We start from the raw sequence: 24778 nt of genomic DNA on the forward strand, positions 1-24778 counted from the left end.
AAGCCCTGACTTTGTAGAAAGCAGCTTCCTCAGAATTGAAGACTTTTCTGCTTGGCAGTGTGTTGAGCACTGAAAAATAAAAGCATGTTCCTGTAAAATTTGATTCAGACACTTTCTGTATGTTTTGTATATTATATGTGCATAAATTCCATGTGACATTCTGGTCCCTTCCTTAATTTCTTTCTATGCCAGGCAAGAGGGGTGTAATGTGTAACATAATAGGCATAGGCTTAGCCTGTGTGTTGTTTTCTTCCTAAATATGGCACCTTGCAGATTTTGTAATGGAAGTTGTTTTAACTGGACTGGAATGTATACTAAGCCATAGAGAGTATATAAAAAAATAGAAAGAGCATGTAGGAAATTCAGGACAGCTGCTGTTCATCCAGGCAACAAATGAGCACATCAGTTGCTTAAATCTGTCTAAAATGTGTTTGTTTCTCCATTTCCTGTAGCTTTCCCTTGAAGGGGCTCACACCTAGGATGCTCTTCCTCTTTCTGTCTTGCCAAATTTATGCCTTTGCTTTGTAACTTTGCTGAGCAAAACTATTAGAATAGGACATTTTCCAAATGAGTTCTATGGTTGGTTGGACTAAAGCATTGCTGACCACTCCTTGCTTGGAGAGGTGATTTTGAAGTTATGCTGGAGAACACTGGATTACTCTGCATCTCTCTCCTGGCTCAGGCCACTCACTCATGCTGCTTTAAGCATCCATGATTTAAGAAAATGAGCTAAGGAAAAGTCACAAGCTGACATGGGTAGACTCTGTAGCATTTGGCACACTTTCCACTGGCATTTAACCAAATTACTGTGGTTAATGCAATTTATCATGATTAAGCTATAGCATGGGATGTGTTTTGCATGCAAATAGGGGTCATGCAGGTGTTACATCATATACAGTGGTCAGTGTCTAGTGATGCACGACACCGCTGAGTGCTAGCTCTGGCAAGGAGATGGTGCCAGGGTGGGGCTGTATTAAAACTATACTGTTTTAGAATGACTGTGTTTTCAAGCTATCAGGAAGTACTCTGACACCCATGCTGCTTTTTAGTTTCTGATCTCTCTGTACCATCATACTATACCTAGCTGAACTGGTCTGGCATGAGATATAAAAAGTAGTGGATCTCCTGGAGCATCTTCATCATCTTCTAAAGAAACTGGTATGTCACCTGGGAAGGAAAGAGTTTTTAGATGAAAAATAGGTATGGACTAAATTAGCAGTTTAAATTTAAATGTCCATACACTATGAAAAGATATTTAACTTGGAAATCTTGACACTTAATTTGTAGTTAAATTAAATTTTAAATTAATTTAGCTGTCCCTATAACGGGTAAATGTGTTATATGAGGCAAATCATTTTATGTCTTGTATATGAAGCCTGAATGCTTTTAAAAATTCTGGTTGAAACTGATTGATTCTAGTGACTTGTATGCTCTTCTGATTCAGTATTTAGGGTAAATAATAATGTAAAGTAAGAGACATACAAGTAAAGGCAGACTTTGCACACAGATTCATAAAATCACAAATCCATTTATGTAACAAAAATAAATTCGTAGAAGAGTATGAAGAAAACAAGGATGTCCTGCAAAGAGCTATGGAAAGCATTGGAATTCATTAACAGTATGGGGAGGGAACCCATATTCTTTGTGACTTGACAACAGGCGTATTTGTAGCTGACAGGATTAAGTCTAGCTTTTTCCAGCATAGCTTTTGTACATTTGTTTAAAAGGCAACATTATAGCAATTGCTATGTAAGTATAAAAACCAGCATATGTACGTGAGGTTCAGAACCAGCTAGATTTTCACAGAGTACAGATTACAGACAGAGTACACAGAGTTCAGACAACTTATAAGTTGTCCTGTGGTAGTTAGTGTGCTGTTTTCTACATATCATGTTGACAGGAGGTTTGAAATGTTGCTTCCTTTTATGGGAGCTGAGCTTCTGTGAGCTCCAGCCAGGCAGGGCACCCAGATCAAAGCTCGCAGCTCTGCCGTAGTTTGTCACGGGGAGCAGTAATGAGGTGCAGTTAGGATGCAGTCTCCTACCCCTGACATCCAAAAACTGCATTTGAAACCATTATCTTAAATCCTCCTGGCTTTCAGCAAGGCTCATTATGACTCATAGATGCAGTGGCCTGATCTCTGACTGCTCCCAGATGCCTGCCTGACTTCCCTGGCAGGAGATGCTGCTCATACCTCCAGCGACAGGACTGGCATTTCTGCTGCTTAAGAGCAGCAAAGCAAACCAGGGAGAGGAGAATAAATTCTCTGCTGGAAGGTTTCTGAGTGTGCCATAGCTACTAGCATGAGCAAGGTTAATTGCATTGTTATATTAAAAGAGAAACTTCTTTTATTTTTAGTAAGTAAGAACAGTTACCACAAAAAGACATTACTATACCAGAAAAGCAAGTGTGCAATAAAAGTATTGCACACTTGTTTAAAAAAAACCTATATAAAATACTGTCAATGACATGTTGAAAAGTGTAGACATAGAAAACCATGTGTAATTGGCACTTTTATGACAGCATTTCTGAAAGATCTTTCTGCATTTTAGTAGCTGAGTTTTCTGCCAGTCATTGCTGATGCATTTCTGCTCAGCAATAATCTTTCTGCATTTGCTGAGGTAAAGTGAAGGTCAAACAAGGTGACCAGTGCCTTAATATTTAAACATAAAGAAAGAAATATAAAAAGTGTAAACAACTTGAATTACTAGGCAAGTTTTTTTTTTTTAAATAATGTATTTGGTTTATTAATACTTGATTTAACTTGATTAACAAATGTGAAGGTAATTTATTTGAACTCTAATGAAAAATACCATTTTTCATGGTGCACCATCATTTTATGTAGATTTTCTTGGTTGTTGATTAGTGCAGTAATACACACACTATACTTGAAGTGAATGTGCTAAGTCAACATGATTATTTAAGCTACAACTCTGCTTCTGAAATGTGTTTTGGGAGGGCAGCATGAACATCTCTGCTTACATTTCTGCATGTGCTTATGCATAAAGTGTTATCTTTTCATGAACAAGCTGGGAACTGGTATGTGTTGCTACCAGGTTTGTCCTGAGACACCCCTCTCAGATTTGATTAAGATTTTCAGTAATAATTTTTTCAAATACACTTTCAAAAGAAAACTGATTCTACCACATATGAAAAATCCTCAGGGGAACACTATTGAAATACCATTCAGTCCTATAAGAAAAGTAGTCTCTTTTCCTCCATTCCTGTTTCCCCCCCTCCCCAGCAATCTCCCAGTAGCTGAGATAATGTAAAGACATGCTTTGCATCTTTACATTAAGCATGCGTAGGAATATTGAGACTGAGGCTAAGCAGAATGGTAAATATATGGTGAATTATTTGGGAACATGCCCTGTCCCCTGTCATGCTTTTTAAAAAGACAAATCAGTATAGCTACCAATTTCCTAGAATAAAATAAGATGTTCATGGTGGACACGTATCATTAGTCACAGGTTTTAGTTTGCTGATAGCATTTTGTTCTTGCTACCCAAGCCATAAGCCTAGACATACTTGATTCCTCCAGCCCCCTCAAAATGAGATGTCATTGCCTCTTTTATAATAAGCGAGTGACCATTTTTCTCTCCTCTCCTGTAACACACTGTGTTTGAAAGGGAGAAGCCAGGAGGGAGCCTGCAGTCGCTGCTGGGACAGGAGTAGGGGGCTGCCTTTGCCTGTGCCAGGAATTGCCTTTCCCTCTGTGGGAGCAAAAACAGCAGTTCTGTCCCTGCAGAAGGACTTAAAAGAATCAGCTGCATAGCTACTGATGCCAGTTTTGCCTTACGTGTGCTCTTCAAAATACTGGGCTGGGCAGGCATAGGACTCTGCAGGTGGAATAGGACTGGGCCTCTAGTACAGTGTTAGTTGCTTGACTTGCATTCTTAAATAAGAAAGTTGATGATCTCACAGCTGTTCCCGCAGCCCCTTGTGGTGGATGTATGTATGCATTCTGCATAGCTGCAGGACGCATTTCTATCTTAGTGTGCTTTCGTTGCGGCTCAATTGTGGTTGTTGCAAAAATATTCACATTTCAATTTTTGCATTAGTGTTGCATTATTACAGTTACCTGCATTTAATTTTTGTTTATCCATAAAACTTGCTTGCTTTTATTTTTCTGGAACAAGTAACAGAAATGCTTGTGCAATCAAGAGATGTATTTAATTATACCACCTTTAAAACCAGACTGTCGTAGTGCTTCAAAACAAGGTATGTCTCACCTAGGGGTAATTATTTTTATAGATACTATAGTTTGGGATTCAGAGTTGAAATTAACTTTTGCTGATTTAAATTTGCTAGAGGTCTAACGCAGATGAGAATTAGGATTACCAGGTGCAAACTACATCAAAACACAGAGGATAATCTAATGGCAGATTGTCAGACATAGGACACTATCCTGATTTCATGTAGTCCTCAAAGTGTATCAGCTTATATTAGCCTCAGTTCTGCAAGTTTAAATTTAAAAATGGATTGCAATTCACAGTGCAGAGAGCACATTACAATATTATAAAATAGCCATTTTAATTTGAAGTGACTTCGACAGATTAGATTTCTGATAGTGATGACAAATTAAGGTCAAGCTTTTTGTTAAGGTAAACAATGACAATGAAAAATGGCAATTTCTTTTCCTCAAATCTGTAAAACAGCATTGTAGAGGGAGACACGGAATAGTACAAGGACAAGCTCGATGTCCAGCTCTTTTCTATGCCTTTGACAATATCCCCTGGCAATAATGTTGAGTTTCTTGTTGTCTTAAAAAATATTCACAAAATTAATGTAAATTGCTACATACCAGGGGAACAAATTAAGCTTTTCATTTGTCTTTTTAGTCATCTTATTTTGGTACTTATAACTATCATTGGGACTGATGCTTCAGTGACATTTAGGATGTGACAAGGAGATTTGAGTGATGTCAAACAGCAGATTGACCCTAATGAAATGTTAAGCAGAGCTCAAATACATATGTAGAGAAGGTTGAATAAAACAAGAGATGCAAATAATTTAGTAAAACCCACTTCAGAATAAAGGCAGCTGTATTAACTTGGTCTGCCGCAAAACAGTCTGATAAATATGATAATTTTTACTTTCACTGCTAAACTAGAGTTTTTAATGAGATATTATTATGCATGTGTTTCTTGAATATTTTAAGTAAAACTGCTTATAGAATAATTTACCTTGTCATCACATCTAAATATCAAGCTGATATATATATGAGAAATAAGAATAAAAATCCTAAATTTGTATCGCAACAAAGAACAATTTTTACAACACCCTGACAGTTTCAACCTTTTCTTTTTCTTTACGTTTACATCTGAATTGGAGCTCTACAAAATCTGCTTCCAAAGTACTGCAAATGAAAGGCAAAGGGAAAGAAAGCAGCTTATTTTAATTTAGCATTTCCACCCCGTGCAGGAGCCTGGACACTAGCAAGTACTCACCGAGGCTGCAATACAGGCAGTTAGCATAATTTTGCTGGAATTACGCTGTATTTACAGACTTCGACACTGGTGGGTGCTAACATTTTATTCCCCTGCACGAGGCGTGCATCCAGTCACTTCTAACAGCGCTGCCGGCGCTGAGCAGCCTCCGCTCCAGCGCCAGCCAAGTCGGGCTTCGGTTTTGTTCCCTTTGGGTTTTAAGCAAAGAGAGAAAAATAGAAGCAAAAATTTTTTTTTTACCTTGCGTGCTGTCTGTTGTGGGACTTGTGTTCAGCTGTGTCTCAGTCGCAGAACACCTGCCGTTTTCTTCTGCTGCTAATTGTGTGACAGGCTCATATCGCAATATAGCATCCAGATCATGGAAAAACTTCATGGTTTTAGTGACATCCCCAGAGTTGTGGGCATATTTAACCGTTCTGTATTCGTACTTCAGGTTTTTGTACTTTGCACGGCACTGTTTCCAGTCCCTGCACACTCCCAACTCCTGCAACCTTTTAGCAATGTAGATAAATATTCCTTTATTCCTCAGGGTGCCGTGCAGTTGCTTTCTGATATTTTTTTCTGACCAGACGCTTAACAAGGCTTTAACCTCCTCCTCAGTCCAATGCTTCCCTGCTCCACTCTCCATGTTGAAAGTGACCTGGAAATGATTCACTATTTCTAGCCAAGATTTTGTTTCCTAGGAAACCAGACGGCTGGTTGTCAGTAAGCTCCGCGGAGATGAAAGGATCTAGTTTTACTGGCTCAAGCTGCCTGAGGGGAGTAACTTGAGACACTGCCAAATAAGCAGGCTCGGCGCTGGGGCCGGGCGAGGGAAGCGGCTCCGCCGGTGGGGAGGGGAGACCTCGGCCGGGCCGAGCCGGGCCGGGCCAGGCCGGGCCGGGGCTGACTGCTGTGACTCTTCTTCGGGAGTCAGTGGAGACACCAGGGTGTGAGAAGAGAGGCAAAAAGAGTGTTTCGTTCCTTAAAAAAAACCCCAAACCCAATCAAACAAAGCAACGTCACACACACACCCCTTGTGGCCTGGTCTCTGCGGGGAGGCCCCGGGCAGCCCCTGCTCCGGAGGGGGCACGGCCGCGGGACCGAACCTTCGCCACAAGGGTCGCGTTTAGGATCGTCCTGCCCTACATCTTCACGTCTCTGTGCGCTGTTTGCCTCTGAACTGTGGGCCGTAGAGACACGTTTTATATATTGCTGATGGTTTAATAAAAGCTGGCATACTTCAAGTCTGGCTCAGCTGGTAATGTGGTGCAAGCATTGTGGTATGACACTGAGATGCCATGCCTTTTGTCAGTGCTAAGTGAAAGATGTAATCCAACGCCTTGACCAGGGCCTTCCTTGGGGTGTCTGTTTCCCTCTTCCTAGTGATTTTGTTACTATTTAAAGATACCACGACAGTATTAAAATGGAAATTTCCTGTAATATTAACATTGCAATTACAAGTTGCTGAATGCAATGCATCAACCTGTAAGTCTTACTACAAGTCTTTGTGTTTATAGATAGAACATCTTCCTGAGTTAAAGTAAATGGCTTAAAGAATGTCCTCATCTCTGATTATTTTCTTTGAAGAACTGTGTCACTAACAGGGTAAAATTGTTCAGATATGTGGGAAGTTTGGTTTGGTTTGCTTTCTGTAAGCAAGTATTCTTCAAAATGTTTGCTTTACATCCAACTGGGACTAATAACAAATAAAGGAATTTTATGAATTGGAGAAAATTGGTAATGAGTCAGTTGTAGATTAGCATCCATTTTATTGATTTTTGTGCCCAATTCTATTGTTACTTGTAATAAATAATTCCAGTGACTTCAACTGAGTTAAACCTGTCCAATGCACAAATAGGGCATTAATTGTCTTTCACTTTTTAAGAAAAACATCTTTCCTATTCAGACATTATTATATATGAGCCTGCACTGTTACCCACCAAAAAAAAAAAAAAAAAAAAAATACAGTCTGCAAAGCAGACCTTTTCAATGGATAAGGACTGGATTACAAACCGTGGGCAGGCAGTGTTCTGCCTGCCTTGGGCAGGGCAGCATCAGGGGATCTGGGGTACACCCAGGGGACCCAGCAGGGGGAAGGGCTGGGGAAGACAGGCAGAAGGACAAGGAAAGCACACGTATTTCAGCTGAATCAGCTCTTCTGCTCAACAAAGCACAGCTGCCAGCCCAAGGCTGATGTACTTAAGAGAAGTATTTCCATTTGCTTGGACATCAGACTTATTTTGCCTGAGTTCAGAATCTGAGATGCCCAACATTAGGTTTATGCACTCAGATGCTTTCATCAGAGGGTCTGTGTAGCTTTTAGAGGTGTAAATGCTAGCTTGTCTGCCTAAGTGCAAAAATGCAAAAGCTTCTGCATAGGTGATCAGTGGAAAAGACAATCCATTCCCCTAAGCAACACCATCAGTTTTTAATAACATCTGACAATCCAAAGCAGAAATAGAATAGTACTACAGAACCTAGTACTGTCGTCTAGACCATTATGCTTCTAAAAATGGCTTTTTCCAATTAAGCATCTGTTTTTACATGATGCCCATACTGAAATTGAAGTCCATTAAAAGCCTGAGCCAGTACTTATTGGTGGAAAGATTCCCACTGAATTTAGTGGACTTAGGCACAAACCTTATGTGACTGTCTTGAAATAAAGCATAACACAGGCAAGAAACCTGCAATTAACACAACAATTATAAGTGTGTAAAATAAAACAACAAATAAGCCTACATTAAAATGCCATTAAAAAAAAAATCTATCCATTGCATGTTAAAGTGTTTCATAATCATGTCAGTGCTTTATTTTAATTTTATTTTGTCCATAGGGGCCAGGAGAGTGCTGGAATTGTGACAAGTGATGGCGAGTCATCCCAGGCATTCAAAGTGCACAAGGTAAAATGCAAATAAATGCTTTGTATTCTTAAGTGAGATGCATGTAAGTTAGTTTCTGCTAAGAAACAGTGTCATTAGAGAAAAAGTAACATGCTTGATGGGCTATTTTGATTTTGTCAGAGTATCTCGTTTTGTTACCTGTCTTGAGTGTATGTTTAAAACAAACCTGCCAACGTTGTCCTGATAGGTTTTTCTGTGCATACAGTGGCAGACACACAGAAGTTACCCAGAGCATGCTAATGATGTCACAAAAACTTTTTACCAAAGTCACCCTGCACCTCAGGTGTTAACTCTGCAGATTTGGAAGAGAATTGATGCTCTTCTTGATCTCAAAAAGAAAAAAAAAATACTATCACAGACTGTGCACAAGAAGATGGATGACTAAATCTTACACTAGTGAGACTCAAGGAAGTGGCAACTACTTTACCCATAGGTAGCAATAAACAATCTAAGACAGAATAGAGGCCTGAGAAGGTCACACAGACTTTCTCACACTGAAAGAATCATGGGGGATGTTACAAGACACGTAATGACCACAGCCTTAAAAGTATCTATTTTTAGTCAGGGAATAGATTGTTCCATGAAAATCCTCAGCACAAAAATGTAGATTGCTTTATTTAAAAACAGGACTAAAGGGATGTGATATAGCACTGTGACCTACTCAGTTTCTTTCTTTCCCATATCTTTCAGGTTATTTGCCTTTTTCTTAAAGTTCCATTAATACTATATCAGCATTAAGCAGAAGAACTTAGAAAGTCACCAGGAAAATAAAACAAACAGAATATTTTTTTTCTTTTTTCTCCCAAAGGGAATGGGTCTTATAAATCACGTCTTCGGTGCAGACAGCCTGAAGAAGCTGTACCCTTCAAACCTTGGTATTGGGCACACAAGGTACTCCACCTCAGGAATTTCTGAGCTTCAGAACTGCCAGCCTTTTGTTGTAGAGACTCTTCATGGGAAGATCGCTGTGGCACACAATGGGGAGCTAACAAATGCTGCACGTCTCAGAAGGAAGGTTAGTACCTCCTTTGGGAGTTCTGGCATTGTTTCTTTCTGAGTGTGAGGCAGAAATGAGCAATATGGCTGCTGTGACTTTTCCATAATACCAAACTGTTTTGGGTTATGAAAGAGCTCCCTAAAGAAAATAAATCATTTTGGGGGGAAAAAATCCTGTGAAGGGGATTCTGCCTTGATATCTCTTTCTGGATCTATTATAGGCAATTTCATATTTCGTCCTCTGTATTTTAACTCTCTTCCCAGAACATGCACAAAGCTAATTAAATCACCCAAACATGAATTTGTGCCCTGAATATTGGTGGCATTACTTTTGGTTGCATGCGGAGCAAAGGAATGAGAGAAAAAAGGAAAACTGTAGTGCTAGCATAGAAGATTGTCTGACCTCATTTTACATAGTTGGTTTGTTAGAAGAAATTTTGCATTATTATGCTGTGATCACCTGAAGCACTGTGAAACGTTTGTTCATTGCACCAAGGTGTTAGGTTCAAATCTGAGCAGTGTGATGCAAGATTGTTTTTTTAATGCTGGTAACACTTTTGGCTTGTGTCTTAAAAGCTTATGCGGCATGGTGTGGGATTGTCGACCAGTTCTGACAGTGAACTGATCACCCAGCTGCTGGCTTTCACACCTCCACTGGAAAACGACGATACGGCCGACTGGGTGGCAAGGTGAGGAGCACGGGCTTCACAATCAACACCAGCCATTGCACCTTGGCATGATGTGCAGCTGTAAATGCACACAGCTGTTCGTGTGGCACACGGTTATGTTCACCTATGTCTCATTCCAGAATAAAAAACTTAATGAAGGAAACTCCAACTTCATATTCATTGCTAATTATGCATAAAGACATAATCTATGCAGTACGTGATCCGTATGGGAATCGCCCTCTCTGCATTGGTCGCCTTATTCCAGTAGGGGACATGAATGGAAAAGGTAAACTATATATATATATATATATATATATATATATATATATATGTATGAATCTCCATATGCATAGTGTGTGCTTGAAATCACTGATATAAGTAAATAAAGCTACACTTACTAAGGTGTAAGTAGGAGTATGTGATGCAGAAATCAGTTTTGATAAACCAAAACAAAAAAATTTGGTAAGAAAAAAATCATCTATAAGTAGTGTGCAAAATTCCATTTTTAGATACAGGGAATCATAGTGGCCTAATGATAGCCACAATTAGGCATGCCAACTATAATGCAATTTAAATAATTCTCATTGCTTAAACAGGAAAGCAGGGATGAACAGAATCACAGAGGTGTTGAGTTAGAAGGGAGCTCTGAAGGTCATTGGTCCAAATCTCCTGCTCAAGCCAGGCCACTTAAAATCAATTTCTCAGGACAATGTCTAGAAACAAGTCTGGTTTCTTCCTCTTTTCACTTACCTATAGTAATGTGCTGGATTACTTGCAATGTATCTCTGAATTCCAAGCAACCCAGTCACATGTAGTGACTGGACCATTACACAGCAGTTTATGGGAAAAATTCCTTGTGTTCCTATTCAGCCTGCAAATCAACAATTTTCCATTAAGTGAGATTAAAATATCTTCACTTGTTTGAAACTAAAATAATTCAAAGGCAAAGTAGTAAATATCTTCAGAAAAATGAGTCATTTTAACCACAAGAAAAATTACCAATATTTTTTAAAGCATACAGACATTCCTACCCTGTGTGACACAATTATATCTTTCCTATGGTTTTGACTCTCAAAACTCTCATTGTAATTCAATCCAGCGTCCCTTGTAATCAAAAGCATCTCTCTATCAACCTATTTAACATAGGAAAAGTAAGGAGTTTCTTGTGTGAACAAAAGTAATTATGTCTATCTGAAGTCACTGAACTAGAATTTGAAAAGTTTGAAATAGTGCAGGGATAACAAAGGTAATTACCTGAACTGTTTCTCTTAATGAGCTGTGAATACGATGCTGTTACTTCCACTTCTGCCTAGAATAGGGTTATGATGTTTGTTTTTGTGGATTTGTTTGGGACTTTTTAAATAATAGAAAGGCTGAAACAGTGGAATGCTATACATTTTAGTTAGAAATTACAATAGTCTTTAATTGCACACTTGGAAACCATAGCAAGCCAGATACTGCAGCAAAAATGTGATAGTGAGGGGTCATAGTAGCAAAAACTGGGGACTCTAACCAAAATCTTTTACTTCAGGAAAAGATAACACTGAAACAGAAGGATGGGTTGTCTCTTCTGAGTCCTGCAGCTTTTTGTCTATTGGTGCAGAGTAAGTGGCCTGATTCTTACTTTATCTGAAAACTCTTTCTTAGGCAGTGATTAAACATTAAATCCCAAGTTGCCAAATATCGTAATGACAACATGAAAGACACCAAGGTTTAGTTTGCTGTGGAGGATGTTTTTGCTGGTCCTGGTTTTTGCCAGTTTATTTTCTCAAACAGATGATTGTGAAAAAAGAATTATATGTGCAGAAAGTAACAGTAAAGACAACTACTATCACAAAGTAAATGCCTCTTACTTGTTGCATTATACCTGGTTACCCATATAACTTATTCATTTTACCCTCATTTTCAGCAGCATAGTTGCATTACAAAGTAATTCTTCATCTACAGAAAAGATACACTGGTAGTTCACAGGCTGAAATAACCTGAGTTGTAGCATATGCTGTCTGGTAAACTGGCCTCCTTGTTAGAAAAAAAATTAACTATTTTCTGAAACTTCCTTGAAATTTCTGTTAAGAAAAGCTCACTATGTGGGACAATCAGCTGAATCCTGTGTGTTTTCAATAAAGCAATTTTGTCTAAACTTCTGTAGCTAGTGCTGCCTGCTACTGCTAGTATCTGGCCAGTGAATAAACAGATTTGCTCACCTCTGATTTGTATCTCCAGAGTACTTCAGTATTTTGGGATAGATTTAGATGTTAGAATAGCCATCTGAGGACTCACTAAAGAATCTAGAAAAATGTTTAATAAGGTTAAACACTCTAACATTCCTTTAACACTAAACTATTTCATACTTAACCGTAACTATTCCATACTTCTGCAGACTTTAGAAATAGAAGGTACATTTCTAGTCAGCTTTATGTCATTTGGGGGTAGCTATCTGTCATCTCTAGACAGATATTTCTCTAGATTTGGCTTGTGAGCCAGGATTATTTTGGGTACCACCTCTATTCTCAATTATATTTCTTATATTGCACTGTAAGGTTTATTAGCTTTCATAGAAAAGTTCTCTAGTATTGATACAGGACTATATTTTTAAAATATATTCAATCTCAAGACAGTATGTCTGACACATAGGACAAGTACCATAATTCTCTGGTACCAAGTTTAGTATTTTTATTTAGTTTATAGCTTTTGGATATTAATTCAGACTGTTTTAGTAAGGGTCAGTTGTCTTAGCATGTTGGTCTTAAAATGGTCTAGGTCAAACCCTAAGATAGAAACAAGTTGTCATGTTAGGATGTTCTAAAACATTTTTCTCTGTCAGTTGACTCTTGTTTGTACTTCAGAATTATCATCCAGCTTCAGGACATTTCTAACTTCTCTGTATTTCTTTTTCAAGGTACTATCGGGAGGTCCTTCCTGGAGAGATTGTGAAAATATCCAGACATGATGTCCAGACACTGGATGTTGTACGAAGATCTGAAGGAGATCCGTCAGCATTCTGCATCTTTGAATATGTTTATTTTGCAAGACCAGACAGTATTTTTGAAGGTACAAAAATGTTACCTACAGAGCTCCTCCCTAAATAGTGCAATATGTTTCCCTGGAGCACGGTGACTCTGGGATCATAGTAGAGTACCACTGGATATAAGCTTACAGAGCACAGCTGGGACAGAATGGGCTGTCAAAGCTCATCAGGAAGAGTGTGTAACATCACCTTCCTGTTTCTGGATGTGGATACAGCCTCAGATAGGCTGCCTGCATACTCCTATGGGAGGGATGAAAAGGGCCACAAACATGATTAAGGTAGATGAATATCTTTTAAAAGTGAGAGAGTGAAGAAAGGAACTTTATTGGTTCTTGGGAAACATTTTAAAAATTAGACTGGTGAAATAGGATTTAGAAAATAACTTTATTTTGATATTTTTCTTTGCAAAAAGTGTCATTTCAGGAAGATGCTTGTAATTTAACTCGTAAATCTATGCATTATCTAAGTACTTGGCATTGTCAGTGTAATGCTTTTACTATTATTTCAATAGAAGCCCTCAAAATACTAGCCAGGATTCTCATATCTGGCAAATAACTCTTCATTGCTTTTTAGGGACATGCTATCCATTGATCCAGTACAATTCCCCACCCTTATAAAGCCAGTTTCACCCCAAATTCATTTTCTTTCACGATCACCTTACCCTTCAGTATCCTTACTTCTCACATTCCTTGGTACTGCTGCTGTATGTATGAAAGCTATGCCTCATCTCATCACAATACTTCCAGTTCTTTCCCATGTTGTAAGTTTTTTAGGACCTTACGAGATTGTCTGAGTCCCCTTATCCCCTTACTAAATTCAGGGTGAATTTTGCCAACAGATTCAAAGTCAGTAAGTGGGCAGAAGCAGACAGAAAGATTGCATAAATTTTGTCTGTTGGAAAAAGCAGTCTAAAAATAGAATATGCACGTTTTGAACAGGCAGGCATAATTTCTATTTCTTTCCTCCTGCAGATAGATTTTGTAACATCCACAGGACCTTTAGTTAGTTACTCAATTAGGGCAAACTGGATTTTAGTTATCTATGTAGTGATATGAATGTGAATGTTAGAATGTGACATTATGGAAGGAAATAAAAAATGACCTTATGCAAGTAATTGCTTATTAGTTCTGGAACTTTTCTGACTGACTTATATGCCTACAACTTGACACAGAAATTAATACAGAAAACTGAGAGGAAATGTGAATCATGCATACCAAGAAAACCACTTCTTTCTGTTCATAGGTCAGATGGTATATTCAGTCCGCAAAAGATGTGGGCAGCAGCTTGCTATTGAAGCACCTGTGGAGGCAGACCTGGTCAGCACTGTTCCAGAGTCTGCAACCCCAGCAGCTCTTGGTTATGCTCAAAAGGTATATGTTACCTTGCTCTTTCTTTCCCCCAAAGCATATTTATATACATCTCTTTTTGTAATGGACTATAATGATGTGGGCTGTTAGAGTTGCATATTGATAAAGCTCTATATCTTCAGTACATAGGCTACTCCTGTTGAGTCCCCTGCCTTGTTTTTTCTCTCATTATTCCTCTATATTGCAGTATTTAAACATTTTTTGGTTACTGTGAAGTCATACTAAGTCGTAAGGTCACTTTAAAAAACAGTAACTGAGACTAACAAGTCCTTCTATATTAATTCTGTTTAACTGTCTTCTGTTTGCAGTGTGGATTACCATATGTTGAAGTACTCTGTAAAAATCGATATGTAGGGAGAACATTTATCCAGCCAAATATGAGGTTACGGCAACTTGGTGTTGCAAAGAAGTTTGGTGTTCTGTCTGATAATTTTAAAGGCAAACGAGTTGTTATCATTGATGATTCAATTGTGAGAGGCAATACTATTTCACCCATAATAAAACTACTGAGAGAATCAGGAGCCAAAGAGGTAAGTTTATTTTAAGTCAGTACAATACAGATGTAAATAGAAGTTGATGGGAGATTAAAGCGGAGGGGCTTGTCTTCATTTTACTGTACATTGTTGCCTTACTTAAAAGGGCAAATGTGGAAAAAACCAATGGCTACTGTGTGTTTTTTGTGAAGATAGGTTAAGAAGGTTCTTTTGTATGAGTGTGACTTTTGGGTGATTGAGGTGACAGGAACAGGTCTCCGCTTACAAAGCACTATCTGGCAAATAAAAAAAGAATGCAATACAAATCAGTTAAGATCAGAAAACCAAGTATTCCATGTGACCTGTAGAAGTGCAAAGAATACAACCATATACTGCTGTAAATATCACATATCTTAAGTCACTGGAACACCATTTTTTTTAATTTATAATGATTTTTTAAAGCAAAACAGTGTGCAAGTCAGTCACTGGAGCAAAAATGTCCTGTATAATGTTTGATTTTGTAAGCTGAAACTTGTTTATCAAGAACTGAACACCACAGAAGTAAAATCAGGATGGAACCTTCTAAGAACATTAGGAAATACTGTAAAAAAAAAAGTTCTAAAACTGTCTTACCTTCTCCTGCTGTGTTGACATCTGATAAAAACTTTATCTTATTTTTAACCCTTCAATAATTTCTGTGCAGTGCTGTGTTCTGTTCATTATCACTATGTAGAATTGAGACTCTGCTCTTACCATCTGCTGACTATAAACTTACATCAGCCTGTTTTGAAACTATTTTTATTCAGGTGCACATCCGTGTAGCTTCACCTCCTATAAGATTTCCTTGTTACATGGGAATAAACATTCCAACTAAAGAAGAACTCATTGCCAACAGACCTGAATTTCATGATCTTGCAAACTATATAGGTAAATACTACTTTCTTTTTTTTTCCTCTTGTAAGAATTGTCAACTGTATTTTATAATCTATTTCAAAATAAAACAGAACATATCAAGGCACCAGGCAAAACTGACTAAAGAACTGTAAGGTTGGTAAGCTAGGTTTCTGCATTGTGAGTACTCTATGGATCATACCAATTCAGCTACATACTTTTTTTTTTTAACACAGTTAGGTAGCTGTATTTGTCAAAACAATAGAAAGTATTAGAATAATTGCATAAGCATAAGTTGCAAATAAAGTATGACAACAAAGCTTTCCAATACTTAAAGCTCCTTCAGAGAAACTTGACAAAAAGAAGCCACTGCAGTCAAAACACCAGGAAGCAAATAAGTAGTGAAAATCTGTCCTATAATGAATATCTCACTTGCATGACATAGTCATAAAAATATATTCAGAATTTGTAAACACCCACTGAATTTTCTACAAATTGACATTTATGTAAATAATTTTAACTGCATTTTATATTTCACTTCGAAGGAAATTACATTTGAAACCAAAGAATGTTAAAAACCCTCTGAAATTTTGAGTCATGTTTGCTGCAGAACAAAAGGAAGATTGACAGTTTATGTTCCACTGTAAACTCTGATTTCCTATGTTAAATATTTACTTTCACTGTCTACTGCAATGGAATCTTTTTCCCCAAATTGTTGTGAGGGTGTATGAAAATATTTCAATATTTTGTAGGATCTCGTTTTTAAGTATTATTCACTACATGAGTGCAAAGGATAGAAAACTAACGATATGAAAAGGCTATCAAACATTCCTACTGCTAGAAAATTTGCATGAAGTGCATAATGATTTTTTTTAACATGATGGTCTTCCCCCCCTCCAGGTCCCAGAGAGGCTTGGTAGTCCTTGGTGCTCAGATTTGGGAAGCACTAGCCACATACACATCTATTTCCAGACCTGAACTAAGGTTAACTCTGGGAGACTACAGGGAGTTCAGGGAGTCTTAGTACACACTCTGGACTTTGCTTCTGTGTTTGCAGTTAGGTGTCACGTATTTGTTCCTAACAGAACCTTCTGTCTGGATTTCAATGAGTCTGCTCCCTGCACAAAGCATTTGAGAAGGGAAAGACATACTACAATCTTAAAATTTTTTAGTCATTCTCTTTCATAAACTATATGATAATGTGACTGCATTTCCAAAGAGCATTGTATTTGTTACAATATTGTAGCTTTAACTGATGATCCTTTATTTCCTCTAGGAGCAGACAGTGTTGTCTATCTTTCTGTGGAAGGGTTGGTATCATCTGTGCAAGAAAGCATCAAAGCAAGACAAGACAACAACCCAAAAACCCACAAGGCATTTATTGGAAAGCTTGGTCATTGCACAGCATGTCTCACGGGAGACTATCCTGTTGAGCTAGAATGGTGAACTTTTAGTGGATGGACATCAGTTCATATGTTGTTGAATGTACCTTTTCCAGTGATGCCTTCTTGCTAAATAGCCTTCTTGCATTTAGGTCAAACAGAAGCCTATGACAGCTAACTAATTACTGTTACTAAAACACATCTTTAAGCAAAGACTTACAGAAAGTCTGATGTGCTGATGAAAAACAATGTAAGTAGATTAAAATACAAAATCATATTGTTTCAATGCACAGTTGTGCCTTCTGTTTTCTCACATGCTATAAAAACCAAAGTTTTTTTAATTATGTAGAAGTCCCAAAGTTTGTTGTTTTGGTCTTGCCCCTAAAGCTCCCCCATTAGACTTGTTCACAAAGCACAAATTGTGTGATGATGTAACTTCAAATTATCAAAGTCTTAGTGCAAAAGTATCTGAAGTTTGCTTTTCTCCTTAGGAAAAATACCAGATTCTGAAGACTGAAATTGCTTCCTCAGCAGTTGTTGCTTAGGCTTTTTAAGACTATCGAAGTATCGAACTTCTGCATACAGCCTTTTTTAATTGAGGCCTTTGTAACAGATCCTATGCATATGATGTCTAACATGATTTTTAAGAATGAAGACTCAGGGAAATGCTCAGCCAAAAGCTCTCTAGTTTTGTAACTTCAAAATTCTGTTTTAAATTCATGTAATTACATTATCATTGTGTACTTCTATCAATTGCCAATATAGTGTGGAAGAAGAAAAAAATAATTGGCACTGCCATTCTTTTTTCTGTTTTACGCCTTGTTTCCTTGGGGGTAAGTCTGACAATTTCTGAAGTGTACTTTTCATTTGTCAACATCCAAAGTAAACTAAAAAAATCCCCAACTTCCCACAGTTAACAGTAAAAATGATATATGAAATGAAGATCATGAGTTGTTTTGGGCATAGTCTTATTTTACTACATTACTGCTGTTGGAATAAATGTAATGTTTTATAAAATTCAACTGTTCTGAAGAACCATTAACTGTTAAATGCATTGTGTTCAATTGGTCACAATTACAGTTACTGGTATACAGGAAGATCACTTGGACAACGAACCACAAGCTGAAAATGGAAAAGCACCTTTTCATAACTATTGCAAATTTCCGCACAAATTTAAAATAAGTTTGTATACCTCAGTCTTTCTCACTGAATACCAGCAACCTAATTGTAGATTTTCTATTTAATATTGTGTATTTTGGCCTTATAATTGTTTGTGACACTGTTAAAAAAAATAAATAGAAAAGTTTAAGAGCTTCTTCCTTCCCCATCATTTTCCATATAGTTGAGAATTACAGGATTGCTGATTAAATTCAAAAGGGAGTTTTATGTGGGATTTGTAGCAATTGTGCCTCATTGACAATCACAACAGAAAAGTCCTAGTTTGAAAAAGCATGTAAATACACATGCTCTAATGAAGTCAGGACTGTGACTTGTGCAGTGGAATCAGAACCTACTTGCAGCCAAACCTGTGGGAGAACCTAGATGTGATGAGTCTGGGGCTTCATCAACACCTAGATCTGCATATTGGGAGATGTATGTAATTAGCAAGTTTCGTTTGTTAAAAGAACCATAACAGTTCATCTGTACAGTAAATTGAACAAAACCAGAACAGGGTGGACACTGACCACCTCCTCTTCCAGGTTAACTAGGAAGGAGTATGAAAAAAACAGAAAAAAACTGTTGTGAACATTTTTCACTGTTCTTATTTCCCACCCTCAAAAGAAAATAATTTTAGAAGGGCTAAGTTGAGCTCTTAGACTACAAATACATCAAATACAAATACAATATGTGAGATAAACATTTAGACACACAGTGTAACAAGTATATCTGTCTGAAATCATTCGCAGGACTGGAAATGAAATTTGTGCAAATTCTCTTTTAATGTGCTTTCAACAAGATACTACTTTAGAAGTCTCCTAATAATTGCTTTATCACTAATATTATTTGAGCATTGGGTTGCAGAATTCTAATTTCAAAAAAAAATTAGTCCCATTGCCTTTCCCCCCCTCCACTTTATGCAAATGAAATTTTGTCTGCTACTGTGAGCACTGTAATTTTTGGATGCACTGCGATACTGAATCTTTATTATGTATTTCTCAAAATCTTAAGTTAAAGATACTTTTCAAGTGCCATTCTATTCTGGCAGATGGATTCATGCTTCAGATTACTAGACACTATCGCACACAGTCAACACACACCAGTGTGCTGAAGAAGAAAACTCTGGCTTTAGGTGTCGCTATTTGCATTAATATTTTACTTTGAAACTGTTTCTGCTCCATTATCAATGTGCCAAACTATCACTTAGAGAATGTGACAAACAGTAAAAAGCTGATGTGGAACTTCTCCCATGCAAACATTAACAATGGCTGTGAACTGGTGTTCTCCTTCTCTCCCTCTGAGGCATCACCGGCAGCACGCAGAGAGGCTTATTATTCAGTAAGGTCATCTTGAATGCGCCTCGGAGCCAAAGCAAATCATTTACTGTGAGGGTGGTGAGGCACTGGCACAGCTTGCCCAGAGAAGGTGTGGAAGCCCCAGTCCCTGTGAAGTGCTCAGAGTCAGGCTGGGTGGGTCATTGAGCAACCTGGTCTAGTGAAAGGCGTCCCTGCTCACAGGTGTTGGAACTAGAAGATTTTTAAGGTCCCTTCCAATCCTTAACATTCCATGGTTCTATGACTTTGTGTCATTAAATCACGCACGTGGCCCCCAGAGCAGCACCGGTGCCCTCTTCCCCCTGCACAGCTCCCGCTACCCTCACCCTCGCTCCCCGCTGGCGGCCCTAAATCCCATCCCGGGGGAAGCCCAGCCCCGGCCGCCGCCGCTCGCCAGGCACGGGCTGGCTGCAGGGGCCGCAGGGATTGCCGCAGGGGCCGCTCCTGGGACAGCCCAGCGTCCTCCCGCTCCCAGCACCGGGAAGGGCGGAGCTCCCGCCCGCAGCCCGGACGTGACATGCCCGCCCGCCCGCCGACGGCGGTACCACCGGCAGGAAGGCCCGTACCACCTGGGCCGGAGGGGGACGGACATACGGGGACGGAGACGAGTGAACTGTGAGCGTGAGGGGGAGGAACCCTGCCCTTCCCCCGAGCCATCTGCATTTGTTTTTAGCAATTTCCCGTGTCTGCCGGGGACAGCGGGGAAGGCTTTGGCGCACTCGCTGTTCCTCTCTCCCTCTCTCTTCCCTCAGGAAGCAGTGGCGCATGGCTCTGGCGGAGCAGGCGCTGCTTGTGGGTACCCAAACGGCGCGACGGCCGCTGGCCAATGAGAGCGCGGTATTACCGCGTCCCGCCAATCGGAGGCGCCGCCGCTGGCGGGCTGGGGCGGGGCCAGGAGGACACCGGGAAGTGCCGCGGACGGGGATCCCGAGGAGCGCCGGGAGGTGCCGGGGGCGCGGAGCCCGAGTGGCGCCGGGAGCCGCCGGGCCGTGCCTGTCCTGTGCAGAAACGGGGTAACCCGAAAGAGGAGAGCGAATCCATAGCCTGGATTCGTCCGGTCACCGGTCCGGGCTTGGCAGGAGGGCTCGCGGGGCAGAAACGGACACAAGCACAGTGCCCCAAAAGTTCACGTGTTGGGGGTTTCTGTTTGTGAAGGAAGGATTCCTATTTTACAATTCCATTGAAAGAGTTACTAATAATTAAGTTGTGTTAATGAATTTATCAATTCAGCGATGCCCAGCTTTAAAAATAAAAGTGTAACGGTGAGGAACAAACTACCTCAGTACAAACCAAGAATCCAGCTTGGCACCTTTTGCAGTCTAGGGCGTGATAGAGTCGTGTATGCTCTGCCGTGGACTTTTTTGGGTTTTTTTTTTTCTCCTTCCTGATAGTGTTCTGCGTGCCTTTGTAGTGCGAGTGAAGTGTTCCAAGTGAGGCAGTTCGATGCAGTGTGGTCTGTGGTTCTTCCAGGGGACCGCAGCGATGCGGGCGCGATGATGCTGCAGGAGCTGGTGGCTCGGGCAGCCGGCCTGCACTCGGACAGAGCAGCCGTTTGCTTCGATGAGTGCCGTGGGAAGCCTCCAGCGTTCTACACCTACGCCACGGTGGTCGAGCTTGCCGTGGAGCTGACAGCTTTCCTTCAAAAGCACTGTGACCACCGAGGCAGATGTGAAATAGGCCTTTACTGCTATCCGGGAATAAACCTGCCGTCTTGGATCTTAGGGTAATGGTTTGAATGCTTGCACTTTGTGTTGGTTTTTTAAGGGTCATCTCTGTTAAAGCAAATTTTACAGTTTGCTTATATTTTTAACAAGTACAAAAAAGTAGTAATAGCATAGTAGAGCAGTCCGGGTGTTGGAGTCTTGCATCATTTAGGGAAAAAATGGCAATATGACAACCTTTTGAAAACCTATTGCTAAAATATTTCTGAATCTTAAGTCTCAAAGCTGTAACTTTGAGACTTGGCTGTAACTGCATCCCTTCATTAAAAGTGATTTAGCATGTTTATAGAAATACAACAAAATTAATGACTAGTATATTTATTCTGCTTGTTTAAAACTGGAAGTTTTAAATCTGGCAGAAAACATTTGTTGAGAAAAGGACTGTGCAGGTTTTTTTAATGAATGGTCCTGCTGGCTATAAAAAAGAGATGTTCTGAAATCTGCAAATTCCATGATTTAAGCTAAACGAACATATATTTAATGTTCTATTATGAAAATTACGGAAAGAAATAATGAGCATTGTAACACTAAAGTGGTATTGATTAACTGATGGCTAGGAAGTTGAAACGCTTGTTATCTCAACACTCATGTTAATCCATGAATTTTTAAAATCCTGCTTCTGCTGAGGGATTCTAATGTTTGTATCCTTTATACAGGTATCTCTTGTATTCCTAGCATGTATGATCAAGTAGACAATCACAGGATCACAAGCCTATTTTTTTTCAGCTGATGAAGCAACAGTTGTGCTTCCTGGGGGCATGGCCTGTGTCGGTATTTTCCTGTTGTTCACACCTGATGTAAAATACAGAATGGCACCAGAAGAGGTACCACAGTGGAGTAGAAGGATTTCAGTGGAGTGAGCAAGCAGTGTAGTCATAAGCCTCCCACAAGCACTGAGGAACTTTCTCAGCAGTCAGGAAGTGCTTCTGCTCTAGTGCAGGTGGTTGCTCTGAGATGTTGTGCAGGCACCATCCCTGGAGGCGTTCAGAACCTGACTGGACAAAGACCTGAACAACCTGGTCTGGTGTCACAGCTGGCTCTGCCTGAGCAGGAGGTCGAACTCAGCATACTGAGGTCCCTCGCTGTCTGGTTTGTCCTGTACCCCAGTGAACTGAGTGTCACAGTTTCCTTTTGCTCTGAGGGGGACCTGCTGGGGCTGCTTGACTCTTACAGCTGTCATTGCGAGTAGCTGGTGGCTGTGTGATGCAGGGCAGGCTTAAGTGCTTGCTGGCACAGGTGGCTGTAGGATCATGCGGGATGCTGCCGTTCCCACGCCTCCGTTCAGGACCTTGGCGGTACTGCAGTGACAAGCCACTTGCACAGAGAGGAAGTGTAATAAATAAATTGTACCTACAGTACAGTACAGGACATATGTACAGTACAGAACTCAACAGCAGAGCAAATGTCAAGATTTTTGGGGAAGGTTCATACTTCAGTCGCCGCTTACTCGCTTTGGTTTTCGTGGCAGTGGCAAGTTCAGCACTTGTGCTTATCCGGGAGCGGCGGCCGCGGGGCAGGGACCGGGAGCGCTGGGACTTGGAGCCCCTCTGCCTGCCATGTGGGAAAGACATCCCAGTGCCTGCTTAGATTTTCTTACGCTGTGTTCTTTGCACTCGTAGGAAAGTGTTTTCAGCGTGCAGGCTTTTGTTGCTTTTTAGAATACATTTATACGTGTTGTATGTGGGTAAATGGAAAGGTTATGTTTCTGTTTCTAGTCAATATCAGAAGGTTTTAAAATGTGATGCTGTTATGTCAGTGATACCTTTTGTCATCACTGACATGCTTGGCCTGAGAGAACATTGAATGTTTTCATCTAGCTTTAATCTTTTCCCTTGCTGTAAAAGACCAAAAGGCAACACTGATTTTCATCCTACTTTGTTACCAAAAGATAATTAAAAGTCGTGGTATGGCTACATTTCCTAGCTCAGGCAACTATAAAGGTATGAAAGAAATTTTAGCAAAATCTAAGAGGATTTTCTTATTTTTTAAAATTATTTAAAACATTTGTATTTTATTAGAATCCTTCAAGTTCCAGCTGCCTATTCACCTATTGATCCAGATGCACCACCAACCATATCCACTTACTTCATGAAGAAAAGCAATCTTCAGTATATTCTTGTTGAGAATGACAAAATAAAGGTAAGTGTTCAGGCTTCTATAGGAAGCACTAAAGGGCAATTTAGACGTGTAGATAGGCAAATTGAATTCTGTCTTAATAAGCTTGGATGGAATGCTTTTGTTTTTTCATGGCAAAAGGTTGTCTTTCTTATTCAGAAAGGAACATCTTTAAAATCAGAAGTACAAAATGTTTCTCTCTTCTTCAAAACAATTGCCTTCTTTCCTGTTACACTGTTGTTCACGCAACCTTTTTGGGCACTGATATTGGAAGACTTTTCCAGACTTGTTTCTTTATATGTCCATGCTAAGAGTTGGAAATCTGCAGTAGTTAAAAAAGCTCCTGCATTTAATACTTGATTTAATATTTAATACTTTCTCTTTGTCTAACTCATCCCAAATTTTATACCCTCACTCATTGCAAGTTGCAATTCAGATTCCTTTGTCTTCTGCAGCATTTTTTTTTTTGTTGTTGTTTTTGGGTTTTTTTTTTTTTTTTTTTTTTGGGTTTTTTTTTTTGGATATTTTCAATTTCTTTTTTCCATTTGCTCAGATAACTGTTTATTTTTCATTTATGAAGTCTGTGTTCACTATATTTAATTTATAGAAATACATGAGCTTATAACTGTCTGATGCGTGTCCTTTTAAAGTAGAGGTATGAAAAATCACACCTTCTTGGTGTGAAATGCTGTTTTCTATTTCATTGCATGCAGTAGAACAACAACAGTACCTCCTGAGTTCCACTGTTTGAATTGTTCATTTTTTCTTGCAGAAATTCCAGATGTCCCATGCTGGCTGTTTTTACCACAATTCCTCCGCCATAGAACATATTGGTTTAACTCTCTTCCAAGTGAGCTCAAGCAACACTGATTTCAGTTCAGAAGTAGGCAATATGAAAAGTAAATGTGAACCTTTCAAAGCTGTGGGTAACTCACAGCCAGGATATGCCATTTGCCCAGATCAAACCGAAGTAAAAACATCAGAAGCAGGATACATGGACGCTGGCCAGAAAGACACTTTAGCATATGTCTTGCATACATCAGGAACTACAGGGATGCCCAAAATAGTCAGAGTGCCTCATAAATGTATAGTGCCTAATATTCAGCATCTTAAGTAAGTGTGGTTTTCAGTTTTCCTTTCAAATGCTTTTACAAATGTGATGGCTTTAGGATTTTTTTTTAATACTTCAGAGGAGTGTACGTAGGGTTTTTGCTGACAGCTTCGCTTTTTCCTCCTTATCCACCTTTGTGTTTTTTTTGCTTTTATTTCCAAGTGGATTCATATAACATTTTCTTTCTCTATCAGTTTTATAC

General features: G+C 39.4%; 3 protein-coding genes across 11 annotated transcripts in view; 2 read left to right on the forward strand and 1 right to left on the reverse strand.

Annotated features, from left to right (window-relative positions):
- PAICS (phosphoribosylaminoimidazole carboxylase and phosphoribosylaminoimidazolesuccinocarboxamide synthase) overlaps window positions 1–6238 on the reverse strand; it is a 41022-nt gene extending 34784 nt beyond the window's left edge. Inside the window, exons 1-2 of one of the 4 annotated variants that reach the window (XM_053976566.1) lie at window positions 5691–6238; window positions 1081–1167 (exon numbers count right to left, since the gene is read on the reverse strand). In XM_053976566.1, coding sequence (XP_053832541.1) covers window positions 1081–1167; window positions 5691–6078 — 475 coding nt within the window. In that variant the 5' untranslated portion in view covers window positions 6079–6238. The remainder of the gene's footprint in view (window positions 1–1080; window positions 1168–5690) is intronic. The other 3 variants (XM_053976567.1, XM_053976569.1, XM_053976568.1) reach the window with 3 other exon arrangements.
- Window positions 1–18446, forward strand: part of PPAT (phosphoribosyl pyrophosphate amidotransferase) — a 42644-nt gene extending 24198 nt beyond the window's left edge. For 2 of the 3 annotated variants that reach the window (XM_053976575.1, XM_053976576.1), the window contains exons 2-11: window positions 8266–8332; window positions 9141–9347; window positions 9905–10017; window positions 10137–10282; window positions 11528–11600; window positions 12896–13047; window positions 14267–14394; window positions 14700–14921; window positions 15671–15791; window positions 17032–18446. In XM_053976575.1, coding sequence (XP_053832550.1) covers window positions 8266–8332; window positions 9141–9347; window positions 9905–10017; window positions 10137–10282; window positions 11528–11600; window positions 12896–13047; window positions 14267–14394; window positions 14700–14921; window positions 15671–15791; window positions 17032–17201 — 1399 coding nt within the window. In that variant the 3' untranslated portion in view covers window positions 17202–18446. Of the gene's footprint in view, window positions 1–6289; window positions 6380–8265; window positions 8333–9140; window positions 9348–9904; window positions 10018–10136; window positions 10283–11527; window positions 11601–12895; window positions 13048–14266; window positions 14395–14699; window positions 14922–15670; window positions 15792–17031 lie in introns of those variants that run through there. The other variant, XM_053976577.1, reaches the window with a different exon arrangement.
- Window positions 18447–20264: 1818 nt separating this feature from the next.
- The window catches only part of AASDH (aminoadipate-semialdehyde dehydrogenase), a 34756-nt gene continuing 30242 nt past the window's right edge, over window positions 20265–24778 (forward strand). For 3 of the 4 annotated variants that reach the window (XM_053975432.1, XM_053975434.1, XM_053975433.1), the window contains exons 1-4: window positions 20265–20642; window positions 21100–21352; window positions 23369–23489; window positions 24238–24578. In XM_053975432.1, coding sequence (XP_053831407.1) covers window positions 20456–20642; window positions 21100–21352; window positions 23369–23489; window positions 24238–24578 — 902 coding nt within the window. In that variant the 5' untranslated portion in view covers window positions 20265–20455. The remainder of the gene's footprint in view (window positions 20643–21099; window positions 21353–23368; window positions 23490–24237; window positions 24579–24778) is intronic. The other variant, XM_053975431.1, reaches the window with a different exon arrangement.

Source organism: Vidua macroura, chromosome 4, assembly GCF_024509145.1.
Source record: "Vidua macroura isolate BioBank_ID:100142 chromosome 4, ASM2450914v1, whole genome shotgun sequence".
Classification (NCBI taxonomy): domain Eukaryota; kingdom Metazoa; phylum Chordata; class Aves; order Passeriformes; family Viduidae; genus Vidua; species Vidua macroura.